This window comes from Mauremys reevesii, linkage group 1, assembly GCF_016161935.1.
Source record: "Mauremys reevesii isolate NIE-2019 linkage group 1, ASM1616193v1, whole genome shotgun sequence".
Classification (NCBI taxonomy): domain Eukaryota; kingdom Metazoa; phylum Chordata; order Testudines; family Geoemydidae; genus Mauremys; species Mauremys reevesii.
Genome location: NC_052623.1, coordinates 122,391,991 through 122,406,986, shown reverse-complemented (window position 1 = coordinate 122,406,986; position 14,996 = coordinate 122,391,991). Strand labels below are relative to the sequence as shown.

Sequence of the window (14,996 nt, the reverse complement as noted above, 5' to 3'; positions counted from 1 at the left end):
ACATGCTTTTTACTCATATATTCTGTTTTATTTCCCTCACTTTCTAGTACTAAGGAGATCTGATGAAAATAGCTTATTTATCTCAAGTGTTCATATACGCCAATGCCTTATTCTTTATCTAAGTTGATTTACAAACGCTTCATTAAAGTTGATTAAAACACATATTGCCTTCGGCTCCCCAGACCCTTATGAAACATGAGATTTCAAAATCTCAGACTCATGGATTGGAAAACAAGGACATTCTAAGTTAAGGTTCCGTACATATCCCTTAAAAGAATATTAGCCTGTCAGGAAAAAACAAACCACAAATTTATAAAAACTAAGGAGTGAACATCAAGGTGCTGCTAAACACATACAGCACAACCACCCAGCCTTGCTCTATTGCAGGGGTTCTCAAACTTCATTGCACCACGACCCCCCTCTGAGAACAAAAATTACTACCTGATCCCAGGAGGGAGGACTTAAGCCTGAGCCTGCCTGAGTCCCGCTGCCCCATGTGTGTGGGGGGGGGGCGGGGGGGGGGGAGAGAGCGAAAACCCCACTGTCCTGGGTGTGGAGGGCCCAAGCCCAAGGGCTTCAGTGCCAGGCAGGGGGCCTGTAACCTGAGCCCACCACCCAGGGCTGAAGCCCTCAGGCTTCAACCCTGGGCTGTTGGGCTTGGGCTTCAGCTCTGGTGACCCCATTAAAATGGGGTCCCGACTCACTTTGGGGTCCCGACCCACAGTCTGAGAACTGCTGCTCTAGTGTTTTTGTGGGAGGAGAGACTGTTTCCCGTAACAGCAGGATACTAATTTTAGGACATTTCCGAATGGATTGTTAGTTTCTTTGTGCTTGTGCAGCAGGACGAGAGGAAGTACAATAAGGTCAGCGTGATCTCTATCGACCAGCTGCAACTACTTCCCCATGTCAGTGTTGCTACACAACCAGCAGAGGTGCCCATGAAACTGCATAAACAGGGATCCTGATTTGGAGTTGCAGTGGGCACAATGAAAATAATATTGTTACAGCTTGTTAACATACTGTGCTATTCCCAGTCCCTTTTGCCATTCAGATGAGGGCAGAGTTAAGGCTGTGAGGTTGTATTGTGTTTGAAGAAGCATCTTACCTGTTCAGTTCCTGGTTTTGTAACATTTGAGTTTGGGCTCAACAAGTCCCATACGTTAGCTCGTTAATCTTTATCTGAATTCATAATCTTCATCTTTGATATCATAAGCATATCCATTGCCACTAAATATGGTGCCACAAACCAATATGATGAATTCCCATAAAAAACAGAACACCCGCATCTGGGCGAATTCTGGAGAAGAGCATTCATGAATACATACATGAGATTCCAATTCAATCCAAACACATTTGTTTCCTCTTTGCTTGCTTTTCTGTGCCCATTTGTGCAGCCAGTTTTGTTCAGGCAAGTATTTCAGGAGGAATTTTTATTCATTTTCACGCACAAACAAGTTTGTTTATGCCTCAGGAATCAAATAGAAAAACAGAAACCATACCATGTGACTCAGCTAACCAATCGCACAGTTCAAACAGCAAATTCTGAATATCTGATAAAGTGCTCAATAAAAACAAGTCATGAATACATTATTGGCCCAAACATCTTTAAAGAATGTCTGTCAGATAACGCCAGTAAAAGAGATTTATATTATCATGATCTGATAGTGGACAATACACAAATCGATAATCAGCAGTGTAACAATGTTTGCAACAAAAAGTTCAACAAGATTTAACAAAGATACTTTTTTTTTGCAATTTTAATTTGGGGGGGGGATACACAATGTATATAGGCAGAATGTTTTTCTAAGTTGGTGTGTATGTCCTTAAAGTAGATTGTTTTTAAACCATTTCTAGTACCATCCTGATTGCTACAGAAGGTTTAAGGTAAACTTGTTGACAGCACTTATTGCACTGTTTTTTCAAAGCTTTATAACAAAACCCTTCTGATGTACCATAGATTCTTCATTGTGATTAACTAATCTTTAGAAGTTCAATTACGTGGACTACTCAATTATCCTAAATAACATATACTATTGGTCTGAGATGTATCACCCTATTTTATAATCTGTGGCATATCACTCCAAGCTTGGGATTTCTTTTTGGCAAGTTCCATCCACGATGGCTGATCTGGAGCAGAATGACTGACTTTCTTAAACTGGTTCATTTCTTCTTTCTCTATCAGCACTGAGGATTGAGCTATTGTGAAAAAAATATATATACATTATGTTAGCTTGATGCTCATCTATAGACCTCACCTGTTTCTTTAAAACTGTACATTGTCCTACAAAATTAAACCTTTACATTCCACATGGAAACTTATTCTACAGTGCATTAGCAAAGAATTAAAATTGTACTATAGATCAAATGCAATATTTGCATGCATTTGACTTCCTCTAATGGGGGCAATGCATGTAGGTTCCAATCCAGTGAAGTGTCCAATGCCCTCAGCTCACATTGATTTCAATGAGACCTGAGGTTGCTACAGAACTAGCCCATTATAAGCAGCATTCCTCAAAATAAAACTGTGGAAACTAGTGTTAAAGAAACAACTACAATTCTTGCTCTCACTGCAGCCAGTGAGAAGTGGGAAAGAGACAAGTCACTGTGGCATAGATCCTGCAAACACTTAAGCACATGGGTAATTTTGCTCATATGAGCAAAGTCATCCACATGAGGATAGGAGCCTACATCAGTATTTCAAGCATTTGTTTTCATACCAGGGACATGATGCGACAGCGAATTGGCTCTTGGCAGTGGCTCGTTCACGTCAGACTTTGTCTCATTCCTCTGTTCTTCAGAAGACGTTTTAGGTGCTAAATCTGAAGGTTTGCTCCTGATGAAGTCTGCTTGTTGCTTCATTGACCCCTAATTACATTGGGGGGAAAAAAGCAGGTAGAAATTTTTTAAATAATTAAACAAGAAAGAACAATAGTGGGAATTTAAAAGAAGATGAACAACACAGGAGTGAACAAGATGCTCCTGCATAACAATGGGAAGTCTGGTCACACACTTGTTCCATTTATTTCACTCAAGTTATCACCAGTTCATAAAGCTCTAACATTTTGAGTTTTGTTTCCAGGACTCTAATTTTGCAATTTAAAAGAGTGCCTCTGTATTTTGTCTTATTTACAACAGTGATTGCAGAAGATTGTTACTTTCACTGCAAAATTTATTCTCGGCCATATGCATCCCTCTGCTAATGTGAATAGAGAGGAGCCATGCCTGGCAGAAAATGATTTGCGGCACACACTGCGGGAGCTGTGGTTTCACAATATGTTTCCCTTTCTTCTCCCCAACTCTGTGAGTTCAGAACTCTGTGGTGGTGGAGAAGGCTAGGGTTGGGGTTAGATGTTCTTTGAGGCACCATTTCCTTCAGATCCTCATGGATTTCCTTAAGGAAGGCAATGCTGACCACATCAGCATACTCTTCCTTGGGTTCCCCTACTGTCCAGTGAAACTCCCCCATGATGGGAATCCATGGTAGTATGTTTCTGGAAGGAGCCCTGTTACCATGTGGGACAGAGATAATGGGAGCAGTGCAGTAGCACTGAGCCTCATGCCCTATGGTCAGCAGGATCTTGGGGTACCTACGGGCTAGAAGGGTCATGTCTCTTAGCTGTTGTATGGAACCAATCTACATGGCACAATTTGCAGGATACAATGCAACTTGAAATCAGGAGATTTCTGGCACTTAGAAGGGAATTTCTCAAATAGGGGATGATTTGACCCTCTATGTTTTAAGTAGGAAATAGTCCTGTGGCACCTTATAGACTAACAGACATGAGCTTTCGTGGGTGAATACCCACTTCGTCGGATGCATCCGACGAAGGGGGTATTCACCCACGAAAGCTCATGCTCCAATACGTCTGTTAGTCTAAAAGGTGCCACAGGACTCTTTGCTACTTTTACAGATCCAGACTAACCTGGCTACCCCTCTGATACTATGTTTTAAGTGTCGTGAACATGTACAAACTTTATTATGGTTTATAATCTCATCTGGACACATTATTAGGGAACATTTCTGGTTAATCACACTGCCGTTATTTATCGTTTGTTGTCCTGTAGAGAGGCCTCTTTTAAAACTTTAGAATACAATACACTAACCTCACTTTCTATCAGGAGAGCTTCATGTAAGGAATTATTTAGCATGAGTTTTCTAAGAGGCAATGCTAGCTAATATCCAGTGTCACCATCACATATAAGTCTGATTTATCACAGTACAAAAAGCCAAAATCTAGATCATAAGAACATACATAAGAACGACCATACTGGGTCAGACCAATGGTCCATCTAGCCCAATATCCTGTCGTCCAACAGTGGCCAATGCCAGGTGCCCCAGAGGGAATGAACAGAACAGGTAATCATCAAGTGATTCATCCCCTGTTGCCCATTCCCAGCTTCTGGTAAACAGAGGCTGGAGACACTATCCTGGCTAATAGCCATTGATGGACCTATCCTCCATGAACTTATCTACTTCTTTTTTGAACCCTGTTATAGACTCGGTCTTCACAAGATCTTGGTTTTGTCACTGAGTGTCAAACAGAAAAGTTATTTTTACCTTATTTCATTTCTCCAGACCCTGAAAATGGTTGGCGAGGCGGTTTTGAAACCAAGCTGTTCTGTCAGGCTTAAATCACTGAGAAGATTTTGGATTACTATGAAATGTGTGTGGGGGTTTTAAATACACACAAAAAGAACAGATTCCCTCAGTAGGGATTGCACAATTTAGCACATCAGTCAGTTTACTTCAGTGTATATATACACAAAGCTAGGCCTGATCCTGCCAGCACTTACGCAGATGAGTAATTTTACATTCTAGGTGCAATCCCACAATCACTCACATGTGTAAAATTATTCATGAGTAGTCATGGGACTATGCATGTGTACAAGTTTTTGTAAAATCAAAGCCTTTGTAATTAAGTATCAATAATTAGATTTTTACAGAATTATTTAATAGCAACTGATCCAAAGCAAGAATGCAATGGCAATTTTACACAAAAGCATTAAACAAGTTTGCCTGTAAGCACCTCCATTCTTTCCTTCTCCTTATTTTGTTTTTCTGTGTCTGACTTAACATCTTGAGCCACAAGTTTCTCTTCTTTAGTAGGGTTCGGCTCCTGTTGCTTGTCCCTCTGCTTCTGTCTTACTATAGTAATCCAGGCTGGCTTTGACTGGCTGTCAGTTCCTCCTGCAGAGTCTGCTGTAATCACTGGGGAAGGCACAGTCTTCTCTGTTGACAGATTCATTTGGAAACAAGGTTATTTGAAAGAAAACCTTAATTCATTTTAGCTCCTTCACTGTCTTATTTCACTGATTTGTTATTACAGGAAATGTGATTGAAGAACATTTTATTTTGACCCCTTGAGGAGTTTTGATGTTACTGTTCATTATTCACTTTGCTAAATTACAATTTTATTTGTAAGTAATGCTTCTGTATCTTTGTCCAGAGAGTGTCACCGTGTCACTCCTGTCATATGGGTGATATAAAGCAACACCAGTCAAATTACATCAATGCTGCAACTGTGAATCGCAAACTGTCAACAGCTGACCACTCTTGATTTTGCCTCTCTCCCCTAAATACCAAGGCAATGCTTCCATAGCACTAAAAAAATAGGGAAATGTTAAAATGGAAAGCCACAGAAATGAATGCAACAGGCCAATTTCACTGCTGGGGTAAGTGGATGAGTGAAAATTCCATTGACTTAAATAGTTGCACCCACTTACACCAGTGGTGAATTTGGTCCATCAAGCAGAAATAGCTCTTACTCCTAAGTAAACAACAAGTTAATCTCACAGTGCTTAAAAGGTACAAGAAAAGTAACACTAATCCTAAAACACTAACTACCTGTGGGCCTGCTCCTCTACACTGGAAGTCTTGCCACTGATGTAGATGGCAGCAGGATCAGGCACTTGTGTATCACTAGTAAGTGAAAAATCAACACTGTCAGAGAGTGTCATTTCAGATTGGTGAATGAAATACAGGAACAACATTTACAGAGGAAATCCTAACTGCAGTGTCTGGTACTAATGTCTGGGATTCTTGGGAGCTGTCAAGGAGTCCTGTAGGACTTGTCTTCACTAGAAAATTAGGTTGTGTTAGAACTCAGGCTTGCAGACATATTAACTAATGTGAGGCTCAACATGCTGTTGCAGTGAGTGGAGACAGGGAGGACCATTATGTTTTACATAGTTGTTTCTGGACATGAGTAAATTCTACTGGAACCAAACTTGGGTTAACCACAATCACTGGACAGGATGTTTACTATTACTTGTCCCTGTCTTCACTGCCTGCAAAGTCATGTTTAACACTGTATTAGTTAACACAATTCCTCAGGGTCATGTTCTAACACAACCCAGTTTTCAATTAAGACAAGCATGACAAAAGAGAGGCAGTATGTGGGGAACAAAGCAATCAGACAGTAAAGTGTCAGAAGAGTCACCCTTCTGGTGTCAGCACTGTGGCCTGGTCTACATTAAAAAGTTAGGTCGACCCAGCTACATTGCTCAGGGGTGTGAAAAAGCCACCCCTCTGAGTGTTGTAGTTCAGTCGACCTAACCCCTGGTGTAGACAGTGCTAGGTCGATGGATGAATTCTTCTCTCGACCTAGCTACTGCCTCTCGGGAGGAGGATAACTTATGCCAATGTGCCACTGTAGCATTTCAAGTGCAGGCAAGCCCTGTGTGGTGAAAACCTGCACCTGCCAATGCAAACGTTTCAGCCCTGTAATGCCTGGTGGGAAAGTGCAGAAATGGTTAAAAAGAATTAGAAAGGCAAAGTTTGACTAAGGCTTCCAGGCAGTGCTCATGGCCCAAACACCAGTCACTGCCTTTGAGATCATATCCGGGGCCTTCAGCCAAATACGACTCCCAAATACAAGCTCAATGAGCCGAGGCATAAGTAAACTTGGAGGCTCTTGCATTCCTCCTAGAACCCTACCATGAAAAATGCAATTGGTTGAAAGACTGAAAATCCTTGGTTCTTTTAGGATAAAATTTTGCAGGCTGACACCAAGTGTGTGCCAGAAGCACTCCTGGTTGTTAGAAAGGGAAGAACAAAGCCTGAGTAATATTACCTCCTTCCAAAGACCCACCCAGCCCCTACTCATGGCCCTCAGCTGATTCTGCTGATGAACATGGCCTCCTGATTGCCTGAAGACTTCAGCAGGCAGTTTTAAACTCTGCAACAGGCCTGTTTCCCCGGCTGCTCCATAACATTCCATGGTTGCAGCTGTGATTCTGGTCCTGCTCTCAGCTCCCCCTTGCTCCTAGCCCTTTCTCCAGACTCCTGCTCCTGGTGCCTGATTCCTGCTCGTAGCTCCCAATTCCCATTCCTGGCTCCTGTCCCTGCTCCTGCTTGGGTTGATACTTCAGCTCTGACTCCTGAATTTTGGCTCTTGCTCGCTCCCTGGACTTGGCATTCAATTTCTGAACACGTCTCTGACCCTTGGCTCCTGGTTTCTGGCTCTCGGCTGCGGCTCACTCCCCAGCTTTGATAACTTGGCTCCTGATTCAGACCACTGGGCCTGGCTGTCCCTGTTCCAACCATTAGGTTGCCCTCCTGCCCTGACCACTAGGCAAGGCTGCCCATAGCTGGGCATTGCACCTCCTGGAAGAGGTGAAAGTAGATGATTTGTCTTGGATAGGAATGAAGAAAAGGCCAATTCTTAAAAAAAATTGTCATCACTGTCAGGGCTTTAGGAAGTGCAGGGCCCAATTCGAACAGTTTCGACAGGGCCCCGGCAGGGATGACTAAAAAAAAAACCACACACACATGTAAAAAACCACACAAATGTAAAAAAACACGTGGGGCTTGTACTCACCGGGCGGTGCTCTAAGTCTTCAGCGGCACTTCGGCAGTAGGTCCTTCACTCGCTCCAGGTCTTTGGTGGCACTGAAGGACCTGCCGCCGAAGACCCAGAGTGAGCGAAGGACCTGCTGAAGTGCCGCCGAAGACCCAAAGTGCCGCCAGGTGAGTAAAAATTAAAAAGGTACCTCTAGCCAGGGAAGGGATTTGCACTGGGCGCGGGGCTCTCTTAGGCGCAGGGCCAGATTCGGGGGAATTGGTGGAATAGGTCTAAAGCTGGCCCTGATCACTGTCTAAAATAAGAAGGAAAAGATAAACACAAAGCTGCAGAACTGTTACTCTCTCTTCTCATGGAAACCACAGCAACCAGGAAAAATACTGTAAGAAGTTGTCATTCTCTGGTGTACAGAGTACAGGGATTCCAAGGGAGTGAAGGAATAATCCAGACAACGAGGATGAGGTGTCTAACCCGGGGGCTTGTTAAACGACACTACCTGAAGGCAGCTGATCCCTAAGGGACATGAGTCAACCGGATGCCCAAACACCCTTACTCAGAAAGCTCTGAGGGTGGAAGCTCAGATCTGAGGGATTCTGACAGAAAAACAATCTTAAACAAAATCCAGAATCTCAGAATGTGAGCAGGAGGTAATAGTAATGGCTTTGGGGTGACACCAAGAAAAATATTTCCCATACTCTCCAACAAACAGTGGTGGTACTTGAACTCTTAAGACAGAGTGTCAACTACTTGGGGAAAAGCTCTCATGCACAAGGATTAATCTCTCCAACTCCAGGCCAGCAGTAGTAGTGTAGCAGGAAGCTCTGCGGAGAGAATTGCAATATGGCTCAGATCATCGATCAGGTGACTGGATTCCCCTACAAAATTAGACTCCTCCCACAAGAAAATACTGCAGGTGCCTGTTTTATTCAAATAATGCAGCACTGGTTGCTTATCTGCCCAGGATACCCCTGGTTTCACTATGCAGGACTCCCTGAAAGCTAATAGTGCTCATCTGATGAGCCCCATGTTCTAAAATATTGATACATTCTTTTCTCCCAAAATAACCATTTCCTCTGAATCATCCTGCATCCCACAGAGCCCCACAGCCCAGATGACTGGTATCTGTGACCACTACTGTGGTTTTGACAGAAAGATTCCTTTTAACAGGCAGTTTGCCACTAACCACCAAGTGAGGAAAATTTCACAGGGAAGTTTAGCAGAGCAAAATTTATCTAATGCTTCTTAAGCATAAGTGCTAGAAAGGCTTAGAAACCGCTGGGTAACTTGGGACAGTGCTACTGCAACTGGAACCAGATGATTCTCTCATTGATTCTCACCACTCTCTAGAGATGAAAGCCCAGATTCACAAAGAGACTGCATAACTTTTAGGTGCCTAGAAAAATTACTGGAATCAACAAAATCTGAGTTAGGCACCCAGGCTCCCTATCCAACGAATAGGAAAAGAGAGGTGCCTAAGAATGGGATCCACAAAAGCCAGCATGCGAGGTGGCACCCCGCCAAAGCTAGCCAATAGCAGATGCCAATGAGAAGGTGTATCCTAAGCCCCACCCCTCTTTGGGACTTGAATGCCTAAATTCAGGCTGGAGGGAGGCACCTATCTCTGCCTGGAATCCATAGCTGTGAACCTTCTCCTGGAGTCAGGAGTCTAAGATGTGTTGTTTTTGTTTTGCAAGACACCAGACAAGGAGGAGAAAGAGGTGGTGGTGGCACCTCCCTAATAACTTTTAGCCCAGTGGTTAGAGCACTTGCCCAGGATATGGGAGACCTGGGTTCAGTTCTGAAGTTTCTCTCTCAGTCTTTCTGGTTGAAGCTGTTCCACTTTGTATAAACACTTACAAAGTCAGTCATTGAAGCAGCCAAAGCAGGGGCATTTGGGCATTCAGAGATCTTTCTACAGTTCTGACTGGACGTTCTCTGCCCTTTGCTGACTGGCTCCAACCCTCTCCCTCCCTCTCAGTTACTTCACCTCAGCTTCACTTCACACCTGCCCGTTACTCTCTTCTCCACTGTCCTCATCCCCTTCAATGTCCCCTTTCTCTTTCACTCATCCCCTCTAAACTAAACTAAAAAATCATGGCACTAACATGCTGTTTGCTGCCATTACATTCTTCACTCTGCTTTCATGCCTTTCCCCACCCTGTGTCTGTCTTGTCTGTTTTGACTGTAAACTCCTTAGGGCGGGGAGTGTCTGCTTCTTTGTGTTGGTATGGTACCTAGCACAATGGGCAGGGCTGGCCTTACCATGAGGCAAACTGAAGGCGGCTGCCTCAGGTGCCAGCCTGGGTGAGGGGGTCGCCACTAGGACCCAGAGTGTAGAAAATTGTGTCTGCTGCTGGTGCATATGTATTCTCTCTGCTCTAGATGCACAGAGATGGTGGAGTGCTGAGCTGGAGGAAGGAGGGCACAAAAGACACAACAGGCAGGCAGGAGAAAAGGTGAAAGGGAATAACAAAGCAGCAGGAGCTGCAGGGAAAGAGGAGGAGGAGCCTCTTATGTACCTCTCTAGCACCCCCAGGAGCCTGGACTGATTTACACCAGCTTCTCAGGGAGCTTCCTGTTTCCTGCTGCTTCCCTGAACCCACTTGAACAGGCAGTCAACTGAAGCAGTAGGAGCTAGTTAGGCCCTTAAGACACTGATATCTTCCCTCAGTCAGGCCCTGCTACCAGCCTGCTTATTTGTCCCCTTCAACTGAGTGTTGAGAGCCACTACAGTTGGCACAGAACAGCAGTCATGAGTGAAAGAAGAAAACGCCCCTCTGGGGCAGCATTCAGAAAGAAAAAGAAAGCAAAAGAAGCTCTTCTATCTAAGCAGGAAGGAGCTCTCCTGAGATACATAGACACAAATGTTCACGGTGAGCCTTCTGGCCTCAGTGCGGATGTGAGTGGTGAGCAGATGCCTGATCTTCCAGTTAGTCAGAGGGCAGGTGACCTGGCAGCTACTGCAGCATCCATATCTCCATCTGAAATGGATGTAACCATGCACATTCCTGAAGAAAAGTGTAGATCAGAGAAGAGTGTTGTGAAGGTGCAAGGAACAGCTACTGCTGAGTTTAGTTCCTTAAGTCTAGATGATCCAGGACTGTGGACCCACTTGAGCTGTAGCCTGAGGGACTTCCTTGTACTGCATGAGCCACAGTTGGTGAAAAAATTCATGTTCCCCAAAGACAATGAAAATAGAAGTTTCCATCCAATACATTACTAGCGTGAAATCCCCAATGGTGAAAAAGTGGAGAGGCCATGGCTTATGTACTCAAAACCCCAGAATGCTGCATACTGTTTTTGTTGCAAACTCTTCCAGTCTAATGTTCCAGCCACATTGGGTTCTACAGAAACAAAGGACTGGAAAAATCTGGCTAGAAATCTGGCATGCCATGTGAAGGCAACAAATCACCAGAGTGCATTCCATAAGTGGAAAGAGCTTGAGATGAGACTAATGTTAAAAGTCACCACAGATGATCAGCATCAAGAGAAGATTGCATCAGAGTCTCTTTAATGGCAAAATGTTCTGAAATGGCTCATTGTCATTGTGAGAATGCTTGCTACCCAAAACCTAGCACTGCATGGCAGTTCAGATCAGCTGTATGTGCCAAACAATGGAAACTTCCTTAGAACTGTGGAGCTGATGGCTGAGTTTGATGCTGTACTCCAGGATCATCTAAGAAGAGTCACCACCCAAGAAATGTACACACACCACTACCTCAGAAAAACAATTCAAAATGAGATCATACAGTTACTGGCAACAAAAGTCAAACAGAAGATTGTGGGAGACCTGAAGTCAGCAAGATATTACTCTGTTATTCTGGACTGCACACCTGACATCAGCCATACGGAACAAATGACTTTAATGGTGTGTTTTGTAATAACAACAAATCCTAGTGAAAATGTCCCTGCAATGGTGACTGTCAGAGAGAATTTTGTAGAATTTATTGAAATTGATAATACTACAGGAGCTGGTATGACAAATGTGCTTCTTAAAAAGCTGGATGATACTGGAATTGCGATAGCTGATATGAGAGGTCAGGGCTACGATAATGGTGCCAACATGAGAGGAAAGAACAGAGGAGTGCAGACACGGATCCAAGAGTTAAACCCTCAAACGTTTTTTGTCCCATGCAGTTCTCATTCATAGAACTTGGTGGTCAGTGATGCAGGATCAGCTTCTAGTGAGGCTGCTGAATTTTTTAATGTAATTCAAAGCATCTATGTATTTTTCTCTGCATCAACTCATCAATGGCAAATTTTGAAGCAACATCTGGGAACATTCTCTCTGACACAAACTACTGAGTGCCACATGATGGGAAAGTCAAGTGGAGGCGATAGAGCCTATTAAACACCAAATTGGGAAGATGGATGATGCCGTAGTTGCCATTATGGAGGATAATGCTATGACAGGAACTGTTCGTGGGAGAACAGTGGCAGAGGAAAATGGAATCACCAGAAACAAACATAACTTCAAATTTCTGTGTGGCTTAGTGTTGTGGCATGACATACTGTTTGAAATAAATGTTGTAAGCAAGAGACTCCAGGTGTTGACCTTGATATATCTGGAGCAATGGAACAACTGGACAAAGCAAAGTCATACCTACAGTCTTATCAGTCAGATGAGGGATTTCAAAATGTTCTGAAGAGTGCACAGAAGTTGGCAGAGGAACTTCACACTGACGCTATTTTCCCACCCATTCAAGAATACAAGAGTCACCGAAGATGACAACATTTTGATTACGAGGCACAGGATAATCCCATAAGAGACCCCAAACACAATTCAAAGTTGAATTCTTTAACCAGGTGCTAGATTGTGCAATACAGTCAGTTGAAAAACGTTTCATGCAGCTCAAGGAACACAGCAGTATATTTGGGATGTTGTATGATATTCCAAAACTCCTCACTATACCTGAATAAGACCTACACCAGCAATGCAGAGCACTAGAGACAGTGTTGAGACATGAGGACATGCGCGATATTGATGCGAGTGATTTAGGTGATGAACTGAAAGCCCTTTCAAGATACATTTCAGCAGGATCAACTCCAAAGGCTGTTCTGGATTATATGTGCACAAATAAGATGACCACCCTCAAATGCTTTTGTTGCTCTGCGCATACTTCTAACACTTCCTGTAATAGCTGCCAGTGGAGAACACAGCTTCTCCAAGCTGAAGTTAATAAAAACACATCTACGCTCCACAAAGACACAGGAGAGGCTGGTCGGCCTTGCAACCATCTCAATAGAGCAAGAGCTGGCCCAGACTGTGGACCTTCAGGAAGCAGTTCAAATCATTGCAACCAAGAAGGCACGGAAAGCACCACTTTGATTATTCAAACAGATAAAAATGCCAGTGTTTACTATGCAGACAAGAAAAGTTAACTTTCAAACGCCTGAACAGCAAATGTAAGTGTTACTTAAAATTTTTGAACAAGGCATTTTAAGTTGCTAGTTCTCCTTTATTGGGGTAGGTAGCAGAGCAGTACCATGAGAGGAATAGAACAGGAAGAAGGCAGAATTGAGACCTTTCAAAGTTTTGGCCCAAGCAAGGGGGCATGGGAGCGTCATTTGAGCCCCCTGCCTCAGGTGCCAAAATGTTGTGGGCCGGCCCTGACAACAGGGCCTGTTCTTGCCTGGCCCTTAGACACTACTATCAGAAACATGATTAATAATAAAACAATTAACATCTGGGGTTGCCCAGATGAGAGCACATGGAGCGGAACCATCCATTCCCACCTCTCCCCCTGCCCCCAGTAATAAGTTGAGGTCACCCCTGTGATAATGGACAAGGTGGCAAGTTTAATCCTAAATCACTTAGTCATATAACCTTACATCCACCTGTTTCTTCAGCATTTCCTGGTGGATGTCCATCCATCAACTTACGCTCAATATGGCCAAAACTGAGCTCTTAATCTTTCCACCCAAGCCCTCTCCCTTCCCCTACTTCAGTAATCATGCACACTGCCTCCCTCACCATCCTCCCTCTCACTCAGGTGCATAAACTGGGCAGCTGTCTTTCTAGACACACATGACTAAGCCATGTCTCAATCCTACTGCTCCTTCCTGCTGAGCATCTCTAAGATCAGCACTTCTCTTCTCTGTCCACACACCTAACACACTAATTTAGGCCCTCATCTCACTCCCCGCTACTGTTTCCTCCTCCTTTATGGCCTTGAAAAATGCCATCTTAAACCCATTCAAAACTCTGATACAAAGATCATTCCTAGCTCATTGCTCTAACCATGTCACCCCGCCCCCACTTTGTATTCATCCACTGACTCCCACTGCATCAAACAAAAACTATTTGCCTTCACTTTGAAGGTCCTCGTGGCTTGTCTCTGATCTAACATCTCTTATAGGATATTGAGCATTTGACTTCTCCCTCCATGCTGCCAGTGATGCCAGAATTCCCTCAAACACCTTTGTACTTTCTCCTGGACTGTTCCTTATAGGTGCTAGAAACTCTCTGTAAAAACCACAATGTTACCTTATTGTCCTTCTTCAACTGCCCTCAAAACTCACCTCTAAAGTGATGCCTACAAAACACTGTACAATGACTAGGCAGCTGACATGTTGTGACCACTGATTATTGTGCTAAACATAATAGTCTCATTGTTACCTTGTTCTCCTGTTAGTTTGTCTGTAGGCATCTACTGACTCTCATCATATATATTTGGACCATGTTTTTTTGCTATTAGTGTAGGCAGTGCCTAGCACAATAGTAATACATTGGTGTCTTTGGGTGTGTAATGGGGTGGTACCCACCTCTTATGAGCACCACCTTCTGGTCGGGTGTATCTGTAATTGTTTAGTTTACGGTGACCCCTGTCAGTGGTTTCTTGGGTGGTTTTTCAGTGACTCAGCCCTCCAGCCAAGTCTCACACATGGTCTGTTTGTGAGACAGAACAAACCCCTTCCGGGGTATATAGTCTTTACCTTGTCCTGGCCCTGGTATGGGGCTGTACCCCTAGGGCTTCCTCCCTGAAGACACTGTCTTCTTGTCACCCTCCCTGGACTCAGTCCTTACTCAATCCCAGCAGGCAGCCAGGAGCTCCTTCACAGCTCCCCTGGTCCCTGCCAGCAGACTGTCTTAGGCTCCTCTCTGGGACAGGGTTTGACAGGACACTGAGGCCACCAGCAGGGGGCCTCTGGGTCTAGTCCACCCCATCCCAGGGTGCTACCATAATAATAATG

General features: G+C 44.0%; 1 protein-coding gene across 3 annotated transcripts in view; it reads right to left on the bottom strand.

Annotated features, from left to right (window-relative positions):
* Window positions 1–531: 531 nt before the first annotated feature.
* CRACDL (CRACD like) overlaps window positions 532–14,996 on the bottom strand; it is an 87,648-nt gene continuing 73,183 nt past the window's right edge. For all 3 annotated transcript variants that reach the window (XM_039520712.1, XM_039520714.1, XM_039520713.1), the window contains 3 exons: window positions 5,028–5,230; window positions 2,718–2,865; window positions 532–2,196 (listed from right to left, as the gene is read on the bottom strand). In XM_039520712.1, coding sequence (XP_039376646.1) covers window positions 2,054–2,196; window positions 2,718–2,865; window positions 5,028–5,230 — 494 coding nt within the window. In that variant the 3' untranslated portion in view covers window positions 532–2,053. The remainder of the gene's footprint in view (window positions 2,197–2,717; window positions 2,866–5,027; window positions 5,231–14,996) is intronic.